This window comes from Abramis brama (assembly GCF_963993115.1).
Source record: "Abramis brama genome assembly, chromosome: 17".
Taxonomy (NCBI): domain Eukaryota; kingdom Metazoa; phylum Chordata; class Actinopteri; order Cypriniformes; family Leuciscidae; genus Abramis; species Abramis brama.
The window spans coordinates 6,712,726-6,736,202 of NC_139979.1; the positions used below are offsets into that span (position 1 = coordinate 6,712,726).

The 23,477-nt window shown below is 36.5% G+C and overlaps 1 protein-coding gene across 18 annotated transcripts in view; it reads left to right on the plus strand.

Moving 5' to 3' along the window:
* rims2a (regulating synaptic membrane exocytosis 2a) overlaps positions 1–23,477 on the plus strand; it is a 191,259-nt gene that overhangs the window by 119,699 nt on the left and 48,083 nt on the right. For 12 of the 18 annotated variants that reach the window (XM_084088637.1, XM_084088638.1, XM_084088636.1 and 9 more), the window contains 6 exons: positions 896–1,087; positions 2,588–2,697; positions 4,243–4,275; positions 10,890–10,922; positions 17,707–17,810; positions 19,496–19,662. In XM_084088637.1, the coding sequence (XP_083944763.1) occupies positions 896–1,087; positions 2,588–2,697; positions 4,243–4,275; positions 10,890–10,922; positions 17,707–17,810; positions 19,496–19,662 (639 nt within the window). Of the gene's footprint in view, positions 1–895; positions 1,088–2,587; positions 2,698–4,242; positions 4,276–10,889; positions 10,923–17,706; positions 17,811–19,495; positions 19,663–23,245; positions 23,367–23,477 lie in introns of those variants that run through there. The other 6 variants (XM_084088652.1, XM_084088639.1, XM_084088640.1 and 3 more) reach the window with 3 other exon arrangements.

The following is a 23,477-nucleotide window of genomic DNA, read 5'->3' on the forward strand; positions in this document are numbered from 1 at the left end:
AGAAATCATAAGGAATTTAAGGATTGCACGAGTTAATTAGTCTTAAAATAGCCATCAATTACAAAAATAATTTGCTTAAAACTAAAACACAAATTTTTTTTTTCCACTTTTTTACTAATTTCAAGCTGTCTGTCACTTTAAAATGTTTAATTTGAGAACTTTTTTAAAATAAATCTCTTTTATTATTATTTGTATATTAACATTTCTTATTAAACAGCCAGTGTAGTCACTGCATTTATTTCAGTCATTATTTATTAATATATTAATCCGTGATCTGATGCTGGGCAACTTTTCATGCACTACATGTGTCTCTGTGTTGTCGTGTGCATTATTGTATATTATAAAGTGTTAAAAGTGTTGTTGTTTTTAAAGCAGTGTTGGTTCCCGAAGTATTTTTCCCATTCATTTTCTCCATAGGGATTTTTTTTTTTTTTTTTTTACAGATCTGTCCTAAAAAAAAAATGTTTTCTCTCTGGATAAAATGGATGGGATTTTTCCTTTTTTCACTAAAAATTTGGGAATAATCTGAGAACACTCTTTCCTTCCACAGTTTTTAATAACGAGATACATTTTGATTGAATTTATTTGTTTGAAATAATTCTCGTTTATTTTTATGCTTCTGTGACTTGTTGGATTTCATAGTCCTAACCTACAAACTAAACGATGCTGTTAATGTATCTTTCAGCCTTATAAACTCTGCATCAAAACCAAATGAAAAGTATATTACATCCAGCATAGAACTGTTGAACTAGACTCATACATTTGTTGCTTCCAAGTGCCAAAGATCGACGCAGCTTAACCATGAGAAGAGTCTCATCGCTCCATCAGCCTGACGCAACCGACCTGTCCCACACTAAACACCGACCTGTTTCCCCCCCCAATCACGTTTCTCCAGGAATTACGGAGCGCCAGACAGGCACGAGTATCACCACAGGTCCCGTTCTGCAGACCAGCGGTCCGCAATGGAGCGTCCCATGTACAGTCGCTCTCGCTCCACAGAGCGGCCGCCCGACGGGCCCCACATGAGATCCTCGATGCCCTCGCTGCCGTCAGGACACTCCGCTCCACCCTCCCCTGCCTTATCGAGGTGACCCAGATCAAAGCAGCCCTGACTAATCCAACAGAACACCTTTCATGTGTTAACAAAGATCCCCGGCATCCCCAACCAACCCCTTTGATTTATTTAATGCCCCCTCTGCGGCATCGCTGTTATATCTCCTCCATCTCCATCCCTGTAGATGCACCAGATACGGCTCATTTCTTTTTAATGATTTGTTTTTATATCAAAACACACCAGTTATACTTTCAGTGAGTGACGTGGAATCTCCATTGGTTGTTATCCCTGTATTGTGATGTTTAACTCATTTGTTTTTCCCCCATTTGGTTCTTTTGTCTTGAATACTAATATGTTTTGTTTGTTTTGGGTGATGGCGGAGAAAAACGCACACTTCTCTTGCAGCATCACTGTGGAAGACTCACCTTCATGTGCCAAAGCATCAAGCATTTTGTCAAATGTACCATTAAAATCTACGTGTAAAGTACATATTTACTGAAGCCTCCTACCAGGAATAATGCATGGACTAGAATGGCAGAACAACTGAATTTGCATCAGTGAGCTGATGGTTTGAGTCAAGATTTTTTTTTGTGAACAAATATATATTTTTGTTAAGCAAGGATGTATTAAATTAAATAAAAGTGACGATCAAGACATTTTTAATTTTACAAAAGATTTTTAGTTCAAGTAAATGCTGTTCTTTCTGAACATTCTATTCATCAAAGAATCCTGAAAAAAAAATGTATCAAGGTTTCCACAAAAACAAATTAGAAGCACAACTCTTTTCAACATTGATAATAAGAAATGTTTCTTGAGCAGCAAATCAGCATATTAAAATCATTTCTAATGTAATGTTGCTGAAAATGCAGCTTTGCATCACAAGAATGCATTATTTTATATATACGTTGTTTTAAACTGTAATAATATTTCACAATATTACTGTTTTAACTGTAGTTTTAATAAAATAAATGTAACCTTTGTGAGCATAAGACTTTTAAAAAATCTTTGAATTTTTGAATCGTAATGTATATCTGATACTGAAGCTGGATTTCACCATGAAAATAGCTATAGACATTAAAAACAGACAAACAAATTAGTGCATACCATATATTTAGTATATATGTACCTTATATTAGTACTTCCTTTGTAATTATGCTAATACAAAATGCTGATGGACAGCCATGTTTATTTATTGTTATTTTAATCCTCAGCATCATTCAAATGGATGTGCATGATTTTACAGCACATGTATATGTGAAATATCATATATATGACTGACTGATCCACAAGCTTTTTAACCCTTCATTTCCCTATCTTTTATAATGTATCATTTTCAACTGGGTTTTCGTTTGCTGATGCTTCATAGAGCAACTGTGAAATCTCTTTTTGCCTTTTTGTTCAATGTCCTATTATGATACTTTGTTTTGATTTCCTTGCTAGCGCTGTCAGTGTTCAGGGCAATGCCTTGCATTATGGAAATAAGGTACGTGCACAAAACAGCAGTAATAATGGTGATTGTGTTTTGTGTACTAGGGCGAATCCTCGTGGTGGATCGGTTCAGACCAGCCCCACTGGGACCCCTGTGAACAGCCGGAGAGGACGACAGCTCCCACAGCTGCCTCCGAAAGGGACGCTGGAAAGAAGTATGTTTGTTTTTCTGTGTCGCTCCTTTTTTCTCTCCGTGTTGGCTCTTGCTCATGCTGAGATGGGTTTATCTGAGAGGTGGGATTGGAAAATGACTGACTGCAGCAACCTATAGATACATTCAGTAATGCATCAAGCCCCAGTTACAGACCTGTTCATTTCAATAGGGAAATGAAGAAAAATATGACCGTTGAAATAGGAATCTTAATATTTGCTCCGTTAGTTAACACATCAACTAACGTGGGGCCGTATTGTAAAGTGTTACCTATAAAATTATGCAAAAATATACTTTTTGTCAACATTTCAATTCAATAGCATACAGATGCCCTCAAATCTGACAGACATGGACATGTGTCGACCAAAGCGTCTTTGTTTTCCCTAAGGCCACCGTTTAAAAATCAAGATTGAAAACTGTTCAACTTTGTGTAAAGCGCAGAACTCATCACTGCCAGCTTTTACCCAGTCGTTCAATCACAGTGGAGATGGGGCGGGATAGATACAACACCGTCCGTCCTGTTTGTATAATGACAACAATGGAACAAAATCATTTAAAACAAGAGCCAGAGCAAATTCTTTACATTGTATCCATTTTAATATTCAGGAAAAAAACAACTATCTGTGAAATCAGATACTAGTAACACTTCTGCAGATATTCCATATCATAACACTGTGGTGGACACACAAAACTAAAGAAGAAAAATCACATTTTGTGCCAAACAGGGCTTGACGTTAACTTTTTTGCTCACCAGCCGCTGTGGCTAGTGGTTTTCCAAAGTTACAAGCCACTCAGTATTTTCACTGGCAACAATTTTGACATCGATACCATGGGGGAAAACTGACATATAGATATTTTTAATATTAAATATAATATAAAATATCTGCTGTCACTTTAAGACCGAACGCACGGATCCAGCTGGTATCGCGTATTCTGCGTAAAATTAGTATCTGAAGCGTTTCAGATATTTCAGTATTGATATGTATCGAAAAATCAATATTTTTGACAACACTACATTGCACTTAGTTTATTATTTCAGATGCCTTTTTAAAAGACTACAATTGAAAAATCTAGCCTATATTTAATATATATAAAAGTGGCTAGTTACACGCCACTGCTGAAATCACCCGCAGTTGGCGGATGTCTATGTCAAGCCCTGGTTACTGTTGTCCACATAAGCTGATTGGGTAACAGAGTGTGTTTTCCCCCACGGGTGGGCGGGGCCTTCTTCCTGATTGACTCTATTGAACTGGTGTGACAACAAAGCTTGTCATTTCAGTAAATAATAAACCAAGTTCGATATGAAAGGTTTGAAAAACAGAAGTGCTTCCAGTGTGGATTGGTGCCGTTTTTCAGGGATCGTTTCACATTATCACAACATTGCACTTATCCATTACCCTCATTGGCTGAATATGACATAGTTTGTGTGCCAGTCACTTCCTGTGGTTATATTTGAGTGCGTGCCACACACACATGGTCATGTAAATGACATGCGTGGTTTAGCTGTGCATGTGCGCTCTGATGTTTCCCTCTCTCATTCCTCTCTCAGAAGATGGAGATGAAGAACTTGAGCCTTGTCCAGGTGTGTAACACCGTCTGTGAAGGTTTAATACATCAGAAAGATCTTCCGATTGAATTAAACCTTTCTGCAATGGTCTTGAGCTGACATTTCCTCTCTAGAATTAACCTCAGCTTATAGAGCTTTTTGGAAGTCAGATTTCCTCTTCATTTCGGAATCATCAAATGCTCCGTCAAAGAGGTTATGAAGCCAGGTCCATTGCAAACTCTTCATGTTTATGTGATAAACGATGGTAGTTTTTCGTCTTTCCCTTTGTCTTACTGTAACAGTGATCGTGTAATGTTGTGATAAAGGATTTTCCAAATGTATTTTTGTTTTCCTAGTGACTTTTTTGTTTTGTTATAAAAGAAGTCACAGTATTTTTGTCTTGTCCAAATCATATTTTGGAATTTACTGACTTCTTGTTTTGTTTTGCTAACAACGTTTCTCAAATGTAAAATATTATTCATGTGGAGTTGTCATTTAAATATCCATTTTGTCTCCGAATATTTAGGAGAAATACAAATAGACGGGCAGTCTTTGACATACAGTAATAGCATTGAGCTGTGAATGTGAATACTTCAGACAGTTTGACACATGTAATCTCTTCTGAAACTCTAGAGGAGACACATGTGAGATTACTGTTTTTTTCTCAGGAAAAAAGAATCTTGTTCATTCAGTTACTGAATTATGTAATATTATTATTATTTAGTGACTTACAGTAACTGTTAAATGGTCAAACTTTTAGTAGGTAGGTAGATTAGACAGACAGACAGACAGATGATAGACAGACTGACAGACAGATATATAGATAGATAGACAGATGATAGATAAACAGACAGATAGATAGACAGAAAGATAGATAGATAGATAGATAGATAGACAGACAGACAGACAGACAGACCCTGACTCTGAACTGTAGTGTGTAGTGTTATAGCGATCAGCTTCTTAATATTCTGAGTCAGTTTAGGGTCAGTCTGTACATAACGTCAAGTTTGTGTCAGGTTTGTAAATGAAAAATTGGTTGTAGACATGCACACACACAAACAGACTTGAGTTTCCAACCGATCGCACTTCCTCCTCTCCCATCTGCCACATCCGTTGTATTTGTCACAAGATCTGGTCCGTTGGGAGTGTGTGTGTGTCTGCCACCTTCCCAGCATCCATCTCTTTCTGTCCATCTGACATATACTCTACATCAGCTGTTTGAAATACTCTCTCTTTATTTTTTTCATATGACACTCAAAATGAGTATACAGGAGGTTTGATTAGAAGTTTGACTTATATTTTGTGAAAATTATTATTTTTTGGGGGGGAATTTTTGCACTGTTTTTACTCCATTGCTCCTGTTGTTGTTTTAAAGTGTGTGAGATGAGGCCTAATGGCCCAGCCGTAAACGGGAGGAAAGGCAAGTCTCTCCAGGCGTGTGTTTGCAGTGTAGTTTTGCAGTATTTTATTTACTTTCCTCTTTCTTTTCTTTTCTGAGGGGACATTTCAGGGGCTGAGGGGCTGGGCAATATATCAAATCATCATAATATATATGCATTTGATTTTAAAGTCACTATGATATCTAAATTGACCATATTTTCTTTCTTAAAATGCCATCCTGGTCTTACTCCGCATGTAAAAAAAAAAACTGTTTATAGTTAAATTTACCAAGTTTGATTTATTTCTGTTGTTCAGTATATATTTTATGTTATGTTTTAATAATAATAATAATATATGTCAAATATATATATACATATATTATTGAAAAATATTATTTTTCAAAATATAATTTTTAAGTACTTTTTTTTTTAAACACTTGTATTGCACTTATATATTTAGCTATATCGCCCAGTCCTTTAAAATGTCTTTTCTTTTCTTAAAACTACTGTCATTGAAGGATTAATGCGTCACGGATCTTGCATGAGTTCTTCATGGATGAGTCGTTTTCTCTCTCTGTCTGTTTCTAGGTCAATCTCTCCCTCTTCACGTCTCTCATATATCTCTCTTGAGTGGGTTGTCAGTATTTTAATGTGTTTTGCTGTGAATAATGAGGGACATCTAGAGATGTCTTAAATTAAATTCGGATTGTGTTGCATTAAAATCGAATTCTGTCCGGATAAATGTTTTGCTCTGAGCCGTATACATCCGGATAAATGTCCAGCCTTTTCTGTTTAACTAAAAGTCACTTTTAGTTAAAACACATGGTTTTGTTCTATACTCTTTCTATATAGTGGATTTATTGAGATGTTATATAATTTCATATTTTTATATAAGCGTAAATCAATCGGTTCCACAGACTGAATTGTATATTAGGATGCAGTTACAGAGTTTGACCAGCAGATGGAGCACAATCATGTGTAGAAAGGAGCTGTTCACTCCTTTCAGTGCTGAAGTGTCTTAGAATTATTCCCAGAATTGTTCCGTCTACATCCGACTATTATTTTAAGCCACGTTTTTGCAAACATAAAATATAGACGCATGCAGACTGTATTTTTTGGAACAAACACTGATGTGTGAAGTATACAGTGGCCTCAAAAAGTATTTGAAAATCAAATCTAGTCTGAAGGTATTGCATTAGATACAAAATATCAAACCAAGTGGCACGAGCACACTTTCCAAGTGAAACAAAAAGATGTTTGATGGAAAGAAGAATAACAAAATGTATTTGGACTGTGAAGCCACAATTAATTGTCTTAATGTCACATTCAGATTTTTTTAAGCATGACCTAAGTTTTCAAATAAGTTTTGAGGCCACTGTAGAAATCCCTTATTTTCTCTGATACGCTACACGTGTTCTCGAGCCGAATGTTAACGCTGCCTATGTCTCTGTGATAAGAGGTGACATGGGAGGACCAGCAGGGCTCAGTGGTCAGTGCTGGTCACTCATCTAACGGCCATCAGGAGGACACACACATCGCTGCTCAGACAGGTTTGACCTCTGACCTCTCTGATCTTGACCCCGTGTGCTCTTTCCTCTCAATGATTCTGAGCTCTACATCTCTGTGCTGAATACAGTCAGGTGGAGTAAAACGCGGAAGTTGCCAGTCAATAAACTCACAGTTCACAGTCTGTTCACTAACCGTTTAATGCTTGTTGCACACAGTTTCAATCTGATTTGCTGGCTTTATGACCTACACACATTTTCTGCAGGGTTTGCTGCACATAGACTGTGTCATAGACTGACACTCCTGTGCAGTTTGTTTGAATTATTAGGTTTTTCCACCAGTCAATTGTTGTAGTTTCAATAATGGTACATTTAAACAAGAAAACAAACTGGTTGCTTTACATGTCAGTCAGATGATCATCTAAAACCCAATTAGATATAAAATAATCTATAATTCTAGTCTAGATAAATAAATAGTAACTTTTTTTTCTTAAAAAGTTTTTATCTTTATCTTTCATCTACTTATGACTTTTTGAGTTGCTCAAATAAAACTATAATATATGCATAAACGTGCATTTTAGCTCTATTGTCTTGTCTTTCAAGAGATGATTAGTTATTTTTAAAAGAATACAACATACACAATACCTTTCAAATGTTTGAGATTGGTTTGAAAGTGTTTATGCTCATTGAGTCTGCATTTAAAGGCGCAGTAAGCAATTTCTGAGAAACACTTGTAGCCAATCAGCAGTAGGGGGCGTAAACCAGTAGTGAGAGGTGACTTCTTTAACTGGGTATGCTGGGTGGTGCGTTTAATGGATTTATTATAAACAAACGCTCGCATTCGATATGCACAGAGAGTTAGTTACTCTCATAACACATAGCAACAGAGCTAAAAGTATTCCTTATATGTTGTTCTCAGGGAAAGCTGTCCGCAAATCGCTCGCCCAAGCGAAAAAATGTGCTAGTGCTGCCAAGATCTCGATCAACAAAAACCACATTGGATTTGATACAAAACTAAATAGTCTAAATCAAATGAAAAAAAAGTCATAAGTGAAACTACTTTCATAGTATTTCATTTTCTCCATAGGGAAATATATTTTTTACAAAAATTAATAAACTGTTAAAGACAGACCTACTGTAAGTATACCTACTGTAACTATCCGAGGCTGTGAATCCATAGTCCTGCTGAATAAAATGATTAATTTCTTTCGAATCTTACTAATCAGAAACTTACCATGCAAGAGTTTCCGATCAGGAAGATTTGAAAGAAATCAAATCACACAGCTGATTCAGGATGACTCTGTTTCGGAGCGCTAGAATCACCAAAGTCTGGTGACGCCTGCTAGTCAAAAATAGTTTGAACAACTAAAAGTTTCGAAGCGTGTTTCGAACGCGCCCATCGCTAGCAGACACGCTCTCTTTATGTGGGTTTTCATTGCACATTCACCTTATACAATCAGATCTCATTCAGAAAAACAAATACTCGTGATTTCAACAGCATCTCATTAAACTTCATGGGAGATGTTCACCTCCACTTCATGCACAAAGCTGACGGAAATTATAGAGCTGCGAATGATGAATGCAGCTTCAGTATTGAATGTTTTACTGAGATGAGATGACAGTGAGACAAGCGAGTGACACCACAAGACATCGTTTCTCTTGCTCTGAGGATCTGGATCCTGAATAGCTTTCTGATGAGATGGCTGTGTGTGTGTGTGTGTGTGTAGGGTTAATAGGGTCTGAATCAGGTCCGGCTAATGAATGTCCTATCAGTGTAGCCGTCTGTGTGGAATGGGATCGTGTTGTGGGTGATTAATGCATGAGAAATGTGCTTGGGTACACAAGATCATGCACGCAGGGTTGTTGCGTGATTAATGCTTCAGCGAATCAAAGAGAACAATGAAGAACTGAGAAAAAAATGAGCCGTATCAGCAGATTGTGTTCTCTGTGAAGAAGACACTGATAAAGAATTTAAATATGGCGAGGAGGAGGATGTCCAATTAGTGCCAAACAGTGTCCTAAGATGCCAGCGTAATTATATAAGACTCTAAAACGGGCATCGAACAAATGATCTAAAGGAGGATGCTGGGAGATCTGTGGTGTGTGTGGATTAGGGCTAAACTGAAGGATAAGCAGGACACCTTTTAGCTTTAGTATTTGTAGTGACATTCTTTAAAGGAGGATGCATTGGAAAACATCTTTGGAGAATTTGATGTTTCCACATACAGAGAAGGAAGCTGTACTTGCATGACTGAAAGAGCGTTTCAGAGATGACCGGCGATTGAAATGACTGGTCTTAAAGGGACTTTGGTTCAGTCAGAGTTCGTTGTTAGTTGAAATGAGTGACTTGATGTGATGTGGGTGTATCAAAGTTTAATTTGAAAAAACTCGTGGCCATTTAGAGATTTATGCATTTGCGATGTGATGCATTATGCATTGCTGAATGATATGCAATATAAATGACTACAGAATGTCCATTTTTAGTTGCAAGAAAACTTAAAAACTTAAAAATTAAAGTGATAGCTTATTTGTATAAAAAAAAAATGTATCAGTGTCAAAAGCCTGTTTAAGTCAAGAATGGTAGAGGAACTCACTGGCCGCCAACAATAAGATTGCTTTGTAGAGGGGCTTTTGGCTTTGTATTTTTGTACACTTCAATCCAATAGTTTGGGTTTAGTAAGATTTTTAAATGTGATTGAAAGAAGTCTCTTGTGTTCACCACTGATGAATTATTTGATTAAAAAAAAACATTAATATTGTGAAATATTCTTACAGTTTAAAATAACTGTTTTCTATTTGAGTATATTTTAAAATACAGTTTATTCCTGTGATGCATTACTCCAATCTTCAGTGTCACATGATTCGTCTGAAATCATTCTAATATGCTGATTTGCTGCTCAAGAAACATTTCTTATTATCAATGTTTTTTGTGGAATCCGTAATGCATTTTTAACAGGATTCGTTCATGATTAGAAAGTTCGAAAGAACAGCATTTATTTGAGACAGAAATCTTTTGTCGAATTGAATGCGTCTTTTGCTGAATAAAATAATTAATTTCTTACTGACCCCAAACTTACTGACACAACATTTTCAGTAAATGTACAGTACATTTACTGACAATTTTGTTTTGATCATTTTTATGAAAGCACTAAAACACACAGGACCATGTGTTACAGTGATTTTACTTTTTAAAGAACTACTATCAGACTTAAAGTCACCCGCAGTATGTTGAGACATTGTACGAAAACATTGTTATTTCGCTTGGATACTGTAGCATATCTGTCAGTGTTGTGTTTAGCATCCACATGTCTCTAAAACACATCTGATAGGTGTCAGGACCTTATTTCTCTTCAGGGTTTGCGGAGACTGTCCTCGTCCTCTCTCTTCTATTCTCCCTCTTTCTGCAGGTCTTTTTTTCATCCCTCATTCCCTCTGCATGTTCTATTAACATTCTTCTAGTGTTTCAGGGTTTGTTCTTAAGCAGGACTGGCTGCTCGTGGTGTTTTTCCTCTGAACTGTGATTTATTTCTCTCTTTCTCTGTATCATGGATGGTTTTATCTGCTTGTCGTGTTGTTGTTTCCTATTTGTTTTAATGTTGTTGTTATGTTGTTGTTGTTTGTGTTGTTGTTGTTGTGTTCCCTCCAATGTGTTTTTGCCCCTGGTTTCTTGTCCCGTCTTTCTGCACACCTCCTCTCACGCCCCTCTCCTCTGTGTCTGTCTGTCCATTTTCGTGATGTGACCCCCTCCCCCCTCCCCCCCTCCCAGAAGACACGGACTCCCCCAGTCAGACAAACTCAGGTCTGTCCTTTCTTCTGCTTTGCTTTTCTTTGTCTTCCTCCATGCCGTATCCCAGCTCCTCTCTGTTTGTCGCACTCCCATTCGTTCTCCCTGCTGGAAGAACCACAAAGGATAAAGATTGATTGATTGAGCATCTAGACAATCTTAAGGCCCGTTCACACCAAGAACGATTTTCTCCTTAAAACTGCAGTGAACCAAAAACGCGGTTTGAAATCGCTGGTGTTTCTTACGTCACATATTACCTTGTAACCAATCAGGTTAGCGTGCGATCGTCAACGAGTGGATCTTTGAGCTGGTGTGAGTAGGGGAGGCGGGGCTAATTTGCATAGTCATAGAACTGCGTATACTAAATGAGACAAGGGTTTAGACTTAATTCAAGTTATTTTAAGGCATGAAGAATTTTTTTTCAAGGAAACATGCTTAAATATGTCATTTTGGTGATCAAAGATTAGTTTTAAGTGATAAAATTATGGACTTTAAGTTTATTGTAAGCTCACTCTGTAGTTCTGTCGCCTGCCTCTTTAAATGCTCGAGCTCTTTGAAATCTGGTGGATTCTGATTGGCTCTCAGTGTTTTTATCATTCATCAGCTGGGGAGAAAAAAGTCCTGAAAGTGATTCCAGGGATATCGTTTCTCTGTGCCATTAACATTGTATGTGATGTGGACTCTATTATTCTTTTATATTTAGAACAATTTAGAACTATGTAATTATCGTTATCATTATAGTTATCAATTATCATCCTTGGTGTGAACTGGCCCTTAGGCTACCTAATGACTAGTTTGGACGAGCTTGAAACCATCAGAAGCTGTTTTTATATGGATATTCCAGCAGGTCAGACTGAAATATGCTTTGCAATGTTATTAATAAAAATCAAGATTGATCTCACAAAGAACATGTCTTTTTTTAAAATTAACCCATTAAATATGAACGCATTATGCAATCGTTTAAGACGTTTATCATTGTATTGAATCTTTTTGGCATAAAGTGTTTCAATTTGAGTCAAGAACCCTAAAGTTCTATATAATACCCCATCGAACCATATATATATATATATATGCTTTTTTTTGCATATACAGTATACATACTGTATATATACAGTGAGGAAAATAAGTATTTGAACACCCTGCTATTTTGCAAGTTCTCCCACTTAGAAATCATGGAGGGGTCTGAAATTGTCATCGTAGGTGCATGTCCACTGTGAGAGACATAATCTAAAAAATAAAATCCAGAAATCACAATGTATGATTTTTTAACTATTTATTTGCATGATACAGCTGCAAATAAGTATTTGAACACCTGAGAAAATCAATGTTAATATTTGGTACAGTAGCCTTTGTTTGCAATTACAGAGGTCAAATGTTTCCTGTAGTTTTTCACCAGGTTTGCACACACTGCAGGAGGGATTTTGGCCCACTCCTCCACACAGATCTTCTCTAGATCAGTCAGGTTTCTGGGCTGTCGCTGAGAAACACAGAGTTTGAGCTCCCTCCAAAGATTCTCTATTGGGTTTAGGTCTGGAGACTGGCTAGGCCACGCCAGAACCTTGATATGCTTCTTACAGAGCCACTCCTTGGTTATCCTGGCTGTGTGCTTCGGGTCATTGTCATGTTGGAAGACCCAGCCTCGACCCATCTTCAATGCTCTAACTGAGGGAAGGAGGTTGTTCCCCAAAATCTCGCAATACATGGCCCCGGTCATCCTCTCCTTAATACAGTGCAGTCGCCCTGTCCCATGTGCAGAAAAACACCCCCAAAGCATGATGCTACCACCCCCATGCTTCACAGTAGGGATGGTGTTCTTGGGATGGTACTCATCATTCTTCTTCCTCCAAACACGTTTAGTGGAATTATGACCAAAAAGTTCTATTTTGGTCTCATCTGACCACATGACTTTCTCCCATGACTCCTCTGGATCATCCAAATGGTCATTGGCAAACTTAAGACGGGCCTTGACATGTGCTGGTTTAAGCAGGGGAACCTTCCGTGCCATGCATGATTTCAAACCATGACGTCTTAGTGTATTACCAACAGTAACCTTGGAAACGGTGGTCCCAGCTCTTTTCAGGTCATTGACCAGCTCCTCCCATGTAGTTCTGGGCTGATTTCTCACCTTTCTTAGGATCATTGAGACCCCACGAGGTGAGATCTTGCATGGAGCCCCAGTCCGAGGGAGATTGACAGTCATGTTTAGCTTCTTCCATTTTCTAATGATTGCTCCAACAGTGGACCTTTTTTCACCAAGCTGCTTGGCAATTTCCCCGTAGCCCTTTCCAGCCTTGTGGAGGTGTACAATTTTGTCTCTAGTGTCTTTGGACAGCTCTTTGGTCTTGGCCATGTTAGTAGTTGGATTCTTACTGATTGTATGGGGTGGACAGGTGTCTTTATGCAGCTAACAACCTCAAACAGGTGCATCTAATTTAGGATAATAAATGGAGTGGAGGTGGACATTTTAAAGGCAGACTAACAGGTCTTTGAGGGTCAGAATTCTAGGTGATAGACAGGTGTTCAATTACTTATTTGCAGCTGTATCATACAAATAAATAGTTAAAAAATCATATATTGTGATTTCTGGATTTTTTTTTTTTGATTATGTCTCTCACAGTGGACATGCACCTACGATGACAATTTCAGACCCCTCCATGATTTCCAAGTGGGAGAACTTGCAAAATAGCAGGGTGTTCAAATACTTATTTTCCTCACTGTATATAGCATTTGTGAGATTCAACCATTATCAATTTGGACTGCAATACACATTTGAATCCACAGAAGTATAATGAGTGTAAAAACTGTAGAGGAGTAAATGCTGGGATTGTGCTTGAAAAGCGAACATCATCTCTTTCTGCTCTTTGGTTATCTTCACTAGCTTTTTAAATCTATTACGCCTCTTCTCTGCCCTTTTTATGAGCATTTTATTCACCTGGTTCCAGAGTTACTTTCTGCTATGAAGCTCATGGGCTTCCTTACCAGCTCCAGTCATAATCAAACATGATTATGATCATGTGTGTGTTCTTATTTTGAAAACATTTCAAAATGGTGGCATTTTTTTGAGTGACAAAACACTTTTTCCAGCAGCCTTGGTTCTGGAATCTCATTTTCCCATTCATGTTCTCCATAGGAATGGAAAAAAAACAACAACAATCAGTTAAAAATTAAAATCCGAAAAGAGGTACAAAGTGTATTTAATGTATTTTATGAGGCACTGAATCACTGTTAATGACACATTGTTGAATCTGACATGGTACAATTTAAAACAAGTGTATTTGTAATGGATTTTAAACTGAGCATTTTATGCTCACCAAGTAACAATAATATTGTGCAATATTTTATTTATTTCTGTTTCTATGTATTTTAAAATGAATTTATTGCTTTCATTATCAATACTCCAGTCTTCAGTGTCACATGATCCTTCAGAAATCATTCTAATATGCTGATTTGCTGCTCAAGAAATCAAGGTTTTTATTATTATCAATGTTAAAAACAGTTTTTTCAATATTTTCATGGAAACTGAATTTTTGATGAATAGAAAGTTCAATAGAATTTAATGCTTCCTTGCTGAATAAAAATACACATTTCTTAAAAAAACTTTGAACGGTAGTAAAGTGTTGGGTAACAATTGTGTTTATAGGGTGTCTGAGGGTGTGTTCACACTTGGCATGTTTGGTTTAATTAAAGCGAACTCTGGTGCGATTGATCTGTTAGTGCGGTTCATTTGATAAAGTGTGAACCCTGCCATCTGAACCCTGGGGCGTACCAAACATGCGGGCCGAGGCCACTTAAACATGGGTCTTCAGTCCGCTTCCAAAAGAATTCTGAGATCTTCGTTTGTGTGTGATGGAGGAATTCCTGTCGCTGTTTTGACTCCTTTACACATTTTATAAGCTCTTCACGAGTTGTCAGCTCCTACATATTCCATCATATTTATGCACATACAGCGGGCGTTCCGTTGTTTTTTGTTTATTTGTATCTTTGCGTTCGGTGTTAAAAATGACAGTGTGAACATAAGCAAACCAGGACTAAATGTATAATTTTCTTTTTTGTTCAGGACCAAAAGAACCAAGAGAACCGAAATACAAGTGTGAACACACCCTCACACTTTTGTCATTCGCAAAGCTTTATGGGAGCTTTTTGCAGAGATTTTCCTTTCCACAGTAAGATTGTTTTGATTGGTGAATCTCTCGTCGGAATTATTGCTAATGTAATTGTTCCCATTAATTTGGGTATTCGATGCTATGTTTTGGTAACACTTTACAATAAGGTTCATTAGTTAACATAAGTTAATGTATTAACTAACATGAACTAACAATGAGCAATACATTTGTTACAGTATTTATTAATCTTTGTTAATGTTAGTTAATAAAAATACAGTTGTTCATTGTTTGTTCATTAACTAATGTTAACAAATACAACCTTTGATTTTAATAACGTATTAGTAAATGTTGAAATTAATATTAACTAAGAAATGCTGTAGAAGTCTTGTTCATTCTTAGTTCATGTTAACTAAGGTAGTTAACTAATGCTAACTAATGAACCTTAATGTAAAGTGCTACCTATACTTTTTCAATTATTATTTTTTTAATGAAATCTCACTGCATTATTGTTTAGAAAATCTGGTTACACTTTAGTTTGATGGTCCACTTTAGACATTCCAGTAAATATAAGTACTTTTGCACCTACATGTCAACTAACTCTCATTAGAGTATTATAGAATGTCTGCTTAATATCTGCCAACACTTTATTTTGATGCTCCCCAACAGACATACTGACTATAAGTAACTTTGCAACTATATGTCAACTTATTCTGCTAACCCAAACCCTAACCTAACAGTCTACCAATACTCTAATGAGAGTTAGTTGGCATGTAATTGCAAAGTTACTTATAGTTAATGTCTAAAGTGGACCATCGAAATAAAGTGTAACCAAAAATCTTTCTCTGTGGAGAAAAGGAATGGGATTTTGTACCTCCCGAACCCGACTGTTGTGTACAGTTCTTGGTTATGGCTTGAGCTAATGAAGCTGGCTTCATGACGGCATAAGTACATATATATATATCACTTCATGGTTATTTTCATATGGTGTTAATGTCAGTTTAGGTTTTATTTGCACCCACTTTCATCCTCTTTTGCTAGTGTTCTCCATCTCCATTTAAAACACTGTAAAGCAGTAGAGAAAACGAGGTGTGGTATGGTTTAGGCATTGCAAATATCTACAGTAGATACAAAGACTGAAAACTTTTGACTGCGGATTGACTTAAGGGAAGTTTTCCCATGATGCAAAGCATTCTGAAAGCACTCTCCGTTATGAACGTGGCTTTAATCTTAAAAACGCACCTCGTATATGAGCTTCACTATAGTGCTGCTATTAAATCCAATTAATCTAATGATTCTGAGAGCACTAATCATTGGGTAATTTGCTGAACATGTTAATTACTTAACAGCACAATTGCTATTGGCAAGAGAAAATTGCTATTGACATTTACGGCACCTGCACTGACAAAGACACATGTAGTACGCTTTACACGACTCAATAGCACAAACAAATTCAGTAATTTGCTTGTGCGAACAGGCTAGTTAAAGTTGTAGCTTGTCATTTTGCAACTGAAATGGTCACAGAAGTTTATGCGACTTCGTGATTCAAACAAGATTCGGGCCAGAATACCCTAGCAACTGCATAGCAACATGTTGAAAACCACCTAAAACACCCTAGCAACCATTTAAAAGACTCTAGTGACCACACAACACACTAAATACACAGAACATCCTAGCAAACACATGCAAGTAAGCCAAGGCAACCACCACAACCTGCGTTACTTAGAAACACTACATTCTAGAGCATTTCATTTGATTGGACTTTGCACATACACTGTATTTATATTGTATGGTTAGATTTGATTTGCTAATAACGAATGACACTTTTCCATTCAGGTGCTTTGAAGTGTGCCTCGGGTTTGAGTGACTTTTGTGTGAATTTACGCTAAGCTACTCACAATAAAATGCTTATAAATAAGTATGTCTTAAATAGACCAGAGCTAACCTTTTGATATTTTAAATATACAGCCTCCTTCTGTAATCTATAAATATTATATTTATATCATTTTTTTCTGCTATGGGCTGCATCATTTACAGTATGCCAATGTGTGTGTGAAGACATTTACCCAGCAGCTTATTATTAATGGTGACAGGCATTTTGATAAATGCATTTTTTTATGGCCAATTTGGTATTAAACAGACAGATATCTTTTATGCTCAGAGAGTTAAAAGTGACAACTCAGCGGTAGTGTTGTTGATGGGAAAGATTTCTTTATTGAAGGGTTAGTTCACCCAAAAATGAAAATTCTGTCATCATTTACTCACCCTTATGTTGTTCCAAACCTGTATGAGTTTCTTTCTTCTATTGAACACTAAAGAAGAGTGTTGGTTACCAGAGAGTTGATGGTAACCATTGACTTACATAGTAGGAAAAAAAAAAATTAGCTGGCTGCCGTCAACTGTCTGCTTACCAACATTCTTCAAAATATCTTCTTTTGTGTGCAACAGAAGAAAGAAACTCATTCAGGTTTGGAACAACATTAGGGTGAGTAAATGATGACAGAATCTTTACATTTTGGGGTGAACTATCTCTTTAAACCATTCTACATTATTATATATCACATTATATACTACATTATATATCAAATGCTTCATTAGTGAACGGGTCAACAGATCTGTTCCCATCCAGCCTCACCAACATCACAAGACACTTTTTTCAACAAACCTGCAAACTCATTGACGTCTGCTGTGATTCGTAGGTGCCATGGATGTCGAGGAACGAACGCGGCAGATGAAACTGAAGATGAACAAGTATAAACAGGGAACAGGCTCGGACTCCAGACTGGAACAGGACTATAATAAGGTAATAGTGGTTTACTGCTACCGTGAAAAACAGTTCAAACTTACGTTTAAATGATTATATACAGCTAAGCTATAGTTAGTATAGATAAATGCTGCTGTTGATCCACTCAACTAGATAAATTGGAGTGTTTTCTAGTTATATTATTTGCAGTCAAGCTAATTGAGACTAAATACTCCTGGTTGCATATTATTTAATAATAATAATAATGATAATGATAATGATCATTTTAACAATAATTATGGGCCCCTAACTGTATCCGTTAGTTTACTTTATTATTATTTTGTTATAATTCTATATTTAAATACTCTCCCTTTCGAGAAAAAATAATTACAAATAATATAGACGGGCTAATAATTTTCACAATATTTGCATGCTTTGGTGTTATGTTTAAAGGGGTTTAAACTAAGGGGTTTTAAACTAAATTAAAATGCAGTTTTAGTTTCGTTTCGTTTAGTGCCCTGGCTCTTCTATCACCCCTGTAAAATAGCATCAGTTTAGTTTCTTCTTAAAGCTAGTTTTTGCTAGTAGCTTTTAGTGTAGCCACTAATATGGCTGTAGTTGAACTAGGTCCAGGTAGTAAAAAAACTAGCACTTTTCAGACAATCAGATTGCTAATCTGGACCTAAGTGATCATAGATTAAACATGATGTTTGTTTGATTGACCCATTTCCAGCAGTTGTGAAATTTTTATAGACCTAGTCTTTTAAGTTCAGTATCTCTGCACATGATATACTTTAGTATTTCTGTATGCGGGTCAGCATGCTGACATTCAGCGCCATATACGGCTGTATCACCTTCCCTTTGTATCCTTGTAAGCCTGTGGTATGAAAAGCATTGCGCAGCACCATGAGTTCTGCAGGATTCTATTAAAAGCAGATAAAGAAGAGGTTCATTAATTTTTGTCTGATAGGCTTATGAGAAGGCGCCATTTAGGACATCATTTTTATAATCATAATAGCAAGCCATGAGCATCTTATAAATACATATTTTACATAAGACCCTACAATACCTCTCCATGTCAGTCCAGGACAGAATACCCAGGAATACACTGGTTTAAATTAAAGATGTTCCTTTTTAGGTACATCTTTTATCAAAAACTTCATTCTACATTTATGTATTTGGGAAAAGCTTTTATCCAAAGCAACTTGCATTTCATTAAAGGTACACAATGTAACTTTTGATCCTCTAGAAGTTAAAAAACAGCATGCATTTTGTGGAAGAACATTGTTTTGGTTGTGCTTAAATTCCTTTGGTGTATTGACAAAAAGATTTTGCCAACATTTAATCAGTTCATGCATTCCTTGGTAATCAAACCCATGACCATTGTTAGCGCAATGTCCTACTGTTAGAGCTCCTCATGAATTTATTTTTGAATGTGTTATTATATGAGGTCTTTCTTTAAAGGTGAAGTGTGACATTTCTGCACCACTAGCACACCAAAAGGAAATGCAAAATAATGCGAAATACCCCCCAAAAAGTCTTACCACCATTTCTGCCCCACTCGCTTTTTTTCCATTGGTCATATAAACAAATAATCTAGTCCCAGCTTTATGGCACTGACTGAAATGTACGTTTTGAAGATGCCACTTCACCTTTAACCGCTGTGACTAGTTTTGTTTTTTTGTCTCAAGCATTTTCTGTTTGTTGTACGTAAGCATCTAACTTGTGTTGTGTTTGTTCTGCAGCGTTCAGGCAGAGATCCTCAGCGGGGAGAAAACCTCTCGGCCAAGTCTTCGGACAGTGATGTCAGCGACGTGTCCGCTGTGTCGAGAACCAGCAGTGCGTCTCGATTCAGCAGCATGAGCTACATCTCTGTCCAATCAGAACGGCCGCGGGGCAGCCGGAAGATCAGGTGAGAAGTCTGATCACTGTCAAACCTGTGCGTTATGTTCAGTTGAGGAACAGTCTACAGTGGGTGCTCCTTAAGTTTGTTCTTCGAGGCCATGTACAAACTGCAAAGTTTTGTGAGTGACAACTGCATTTATTTGCAGGAGTGAATTACTTCGTCTCATGGCTGTAAACAAGTAACATGGGTGCCAATAATTTAACCCGTATAGTGAAACCAGGGTTATTTTAGTATAATTTATATACTATTATAGTATTTATTACTATTTTTAAGTAGCTTTTATTTTTATGTTTTTCATTTTAATTTTTGTTTGTTTTATTAGTTTTGTTATGTGCTTTTAAAAACATCAAAACGTCTGTGTCAAATACTAAAGCAGTTATGAGATAAAAATGACTTTGTTGCATACGTTTAATACACATCACACACATAATAGTAGATTTCTTACAAAAAATACTTTATTTAGATGCCAAAAGCAAAGACAAATGTTTTCGATTCATGGTGTCATTAGTGTCATAACAGAAAATAGAAATACAGAAAACCTGATTCTATTTATATAAATTTTTTGCCATAGAAAGTCAACTCAAAATGTTGATTTAAAAACACACATACCTTAATGGCATAAAAACTGTTTGTACACTAACATACAGACTGCAGGAAAAAAGACAACATGCAAAATACAAATACAAACATTTTGTACACAAATTATGCAGAAATTATTTTAAAAAAAATACAATATAATATAATTATACAAAATGTTTCATAATCATCAAGAATATGAATGAAACATTATCCAAAAACAGCATAATAATATGAAACATCATAATATGATTATCATGTTTATAAGGAATAAATCCAACAAAAGAGAAATATCAAAAAATGTGAAAATGTTTTATACAAATTGAATCAGGTGTGCTGATGACGATGTGAATTGAAAAAGTTCTCTAAATAAAGTTATCTTTTTTTGTAAGGAATCTTCTACTGTTATGTGTGCGAGCTCCTCTTCTTGTCGAACTTATGTTCTTTTTATCATTTTTATTAGTTTTGTTTTTTATATATTTCTATTTACTGTACCTTTAATTTATTTTTATTTTTAGTTGCCAATGCATAATTTCTAAGTTTTTCATTTAATATTTGTATTTTATTTCAGATTTATTTCTAAATTTAAGATCTAAAAAATGTTATAGTTTTAGATTTAGTTTTAGTTTTAGGTAACAATAACAATACTGCTGGAAACATATTATCATCTGGCAGTTGTTAGTAAACCAGTGTCGACAGAGGCACCAAGTTTATGTATGTTTAGTCTCAGCCTCAGATAGCATGCCCATATACCACCCACAGTCTGTTAGCGTTCACTCATCTTGCACACATAACTGGCAAGCACTATCCAATCGGGTTGACTGGCCTAGGACATTTCTGATCCATTCCCCTGGAAACATAGTCATATTTACCAGGATTGGGCTCATTTCAGAAATGAATTGACAGTGCCTTTTATAGATTCCAATTAAATTTAAAGAACACAGACGCAGCAGATCATTTCAATAATGACCAATGCAATCTACCAAGACCCGAGCGCAAACTTTAGTAAATCACCTTGCATGATTCATTTAAATACTCTCCTCGCATAAATTTTGCGTCTGAAAGGGAAACTCCTACAGATGCATAAGCAATAAGGTCAGCCGCAAAAATAACCCTGTCAATGCCTTTTCAGTGCTAATTTTTCACTGCGTGTCTTTAGTAAATCCTGACAGTAGTTTTTTTTTAACACAAAAGAGGGTTTGCACTGGATCAAGCTGTTAGTAAATCTGGCCCATAGTGGCTTCTAAAAACAAAACAAACTGTGGTTGGTCACTTTACTTGTCAATCAAACAGTCTAGTCTAAGTGGGTGGTTCTTGTCAAGAATTTGCTAATAGTCAAAATTATGACTATATGAAAAAAAAAAATATTGTTGGCTCTGTGGTGAATTGCTTTTTATGTTGATCACTTGTAAGTCGCTTTGTGTATAAGCGTCTACTAAATTAATAAATGTAAATGTATTGCACATTAAGCGGATGGGGGGAGTAAAAATAAAATTTCTCATATCTAAATCTTTCAAGTGTACATCTGGTTATAGAATGAGGTTGTCACTCCTATAAATACCTGCTGTGTACAGAACAGGATTAAACACTCATAAGAGGAGTGATGATCTTCTTTAGCTGCAGTGTGTACATGGCCTAAGAGAAACAGCATCTCTGTAGGGTTCGTCATCATGTGGGTCCTAGTGCGTTCAAGGTTTGCTTTTGTTTAGGTGAGTTTGATGCCAAACCACTAACTCTATGTGTCCACTGGCATGGAAGAAATCCACTCTTTATCATGTGTTATCCAGAACACCTTCTTTGGAGTGTGTCTGTAAAATGTACAGTGAGCAGGTTGTCTTTATTGTGATAAATGATTGGTTTCAACAAACTGTGAATAAAGTCATGCATGATGACAGTTTGAAAACTGCAGACATTTTGAATGCTTAGGTTTCATATAGTTTCAATTAAATGTACAATACCATTCGAAAGTTTGGTGGGCAGAAAGACTTTAAAAAAATTAATACTTTTATTTAAGGGTTAGTTCACCCAAAAATGAACATTTTGTCATTAATTACTCACACTCATGTCGTTCCAAACCCATAAGACTTTCGTTCATCTTCAGAACACAAATGAAGATCTTTTTAATAAAATCTGAGCGATTTTTTTTTCCCTCCATAGACAGCTACACAACTACCACTTTGACACTTCAAAACAATCATAAAGAGATCGTAAAACTAATCCATATTAATTGAGCGGATAAAGTAAATTGATCAAAAGTGACAGTATTAAGAAGTTACCGAAGTTTTCTATTTCAAATGCTTTTTAAAAAAATATATATATTTTCATCAAAGAATGCTGAAAAAAAGTATCATAGTTTCCTCAAAAAATATGAAGCAGCACAACTGTTTTTAACATTGATAATGATACGAATTTTTCTTGATCGCCAAATCAGCGTATTAGAATGATTTCTAAAAGGATCATGTGACACTGAAGACTGGAGTAATGATGCTGATGATATATTCAATTAGTAAACAGTTCATTTAAATTGTAATAATATTTCACAATATTATTGTATTTGTGACAAAATAAGAGACTTTAAAAACATTTAAAAAAATGTACCAACCTGAAACTTTTGATTGGCCGTCATCCGACATTTGCAATCCGCTCACTCCGTGCCAGTGAACACAAACAGTTTCCCATTTTACATGCTAGGGGGTGTATATTTTAGTTCTGCAATGAAACACAATTTTGTTCTGTTTTATGTGCATACTGTCTGGCTTCTGTTGTTATTACTGTTTGCATTGCATTATTTTGTTGTGTTGTCATTCATTCATTCTTTCTTTATGGTTTACATTCAGGAAGTGTTGACACCTATTTTCACTGTGCTTCATTTTTGTTCTGCATGCTGCTTGCACCTCTGCTTCTACTTCTGCTGGCCACGCCCACAGCAAGGGGCGGAGTCTCTCCAGGGAGGGGGAGGAGTTACAGGAGGAACAGGAGGAGGGAGGGTTAGAGGAGGACAGAGCGAGGAAGAGAGGAGGGGGGAGGGCAGGAAAGCTGAGGAGACAGACAAGTAGTATAGACAGAGAGGAAGCAGAGCGGGAGGAGTCTGAAGAGGGCGTGGCCCAGAGGACGGTCTCAGAGACGGACCTCAGGTAAACTCTAGTCGCCATGGCAGCCAACTGTTTCTTATACCAATGGTTTTCAGTCCTGGTCCTGGGGACCAATGCTGCATTCACGCCATGCCGTAATAGCGTAATTTCACG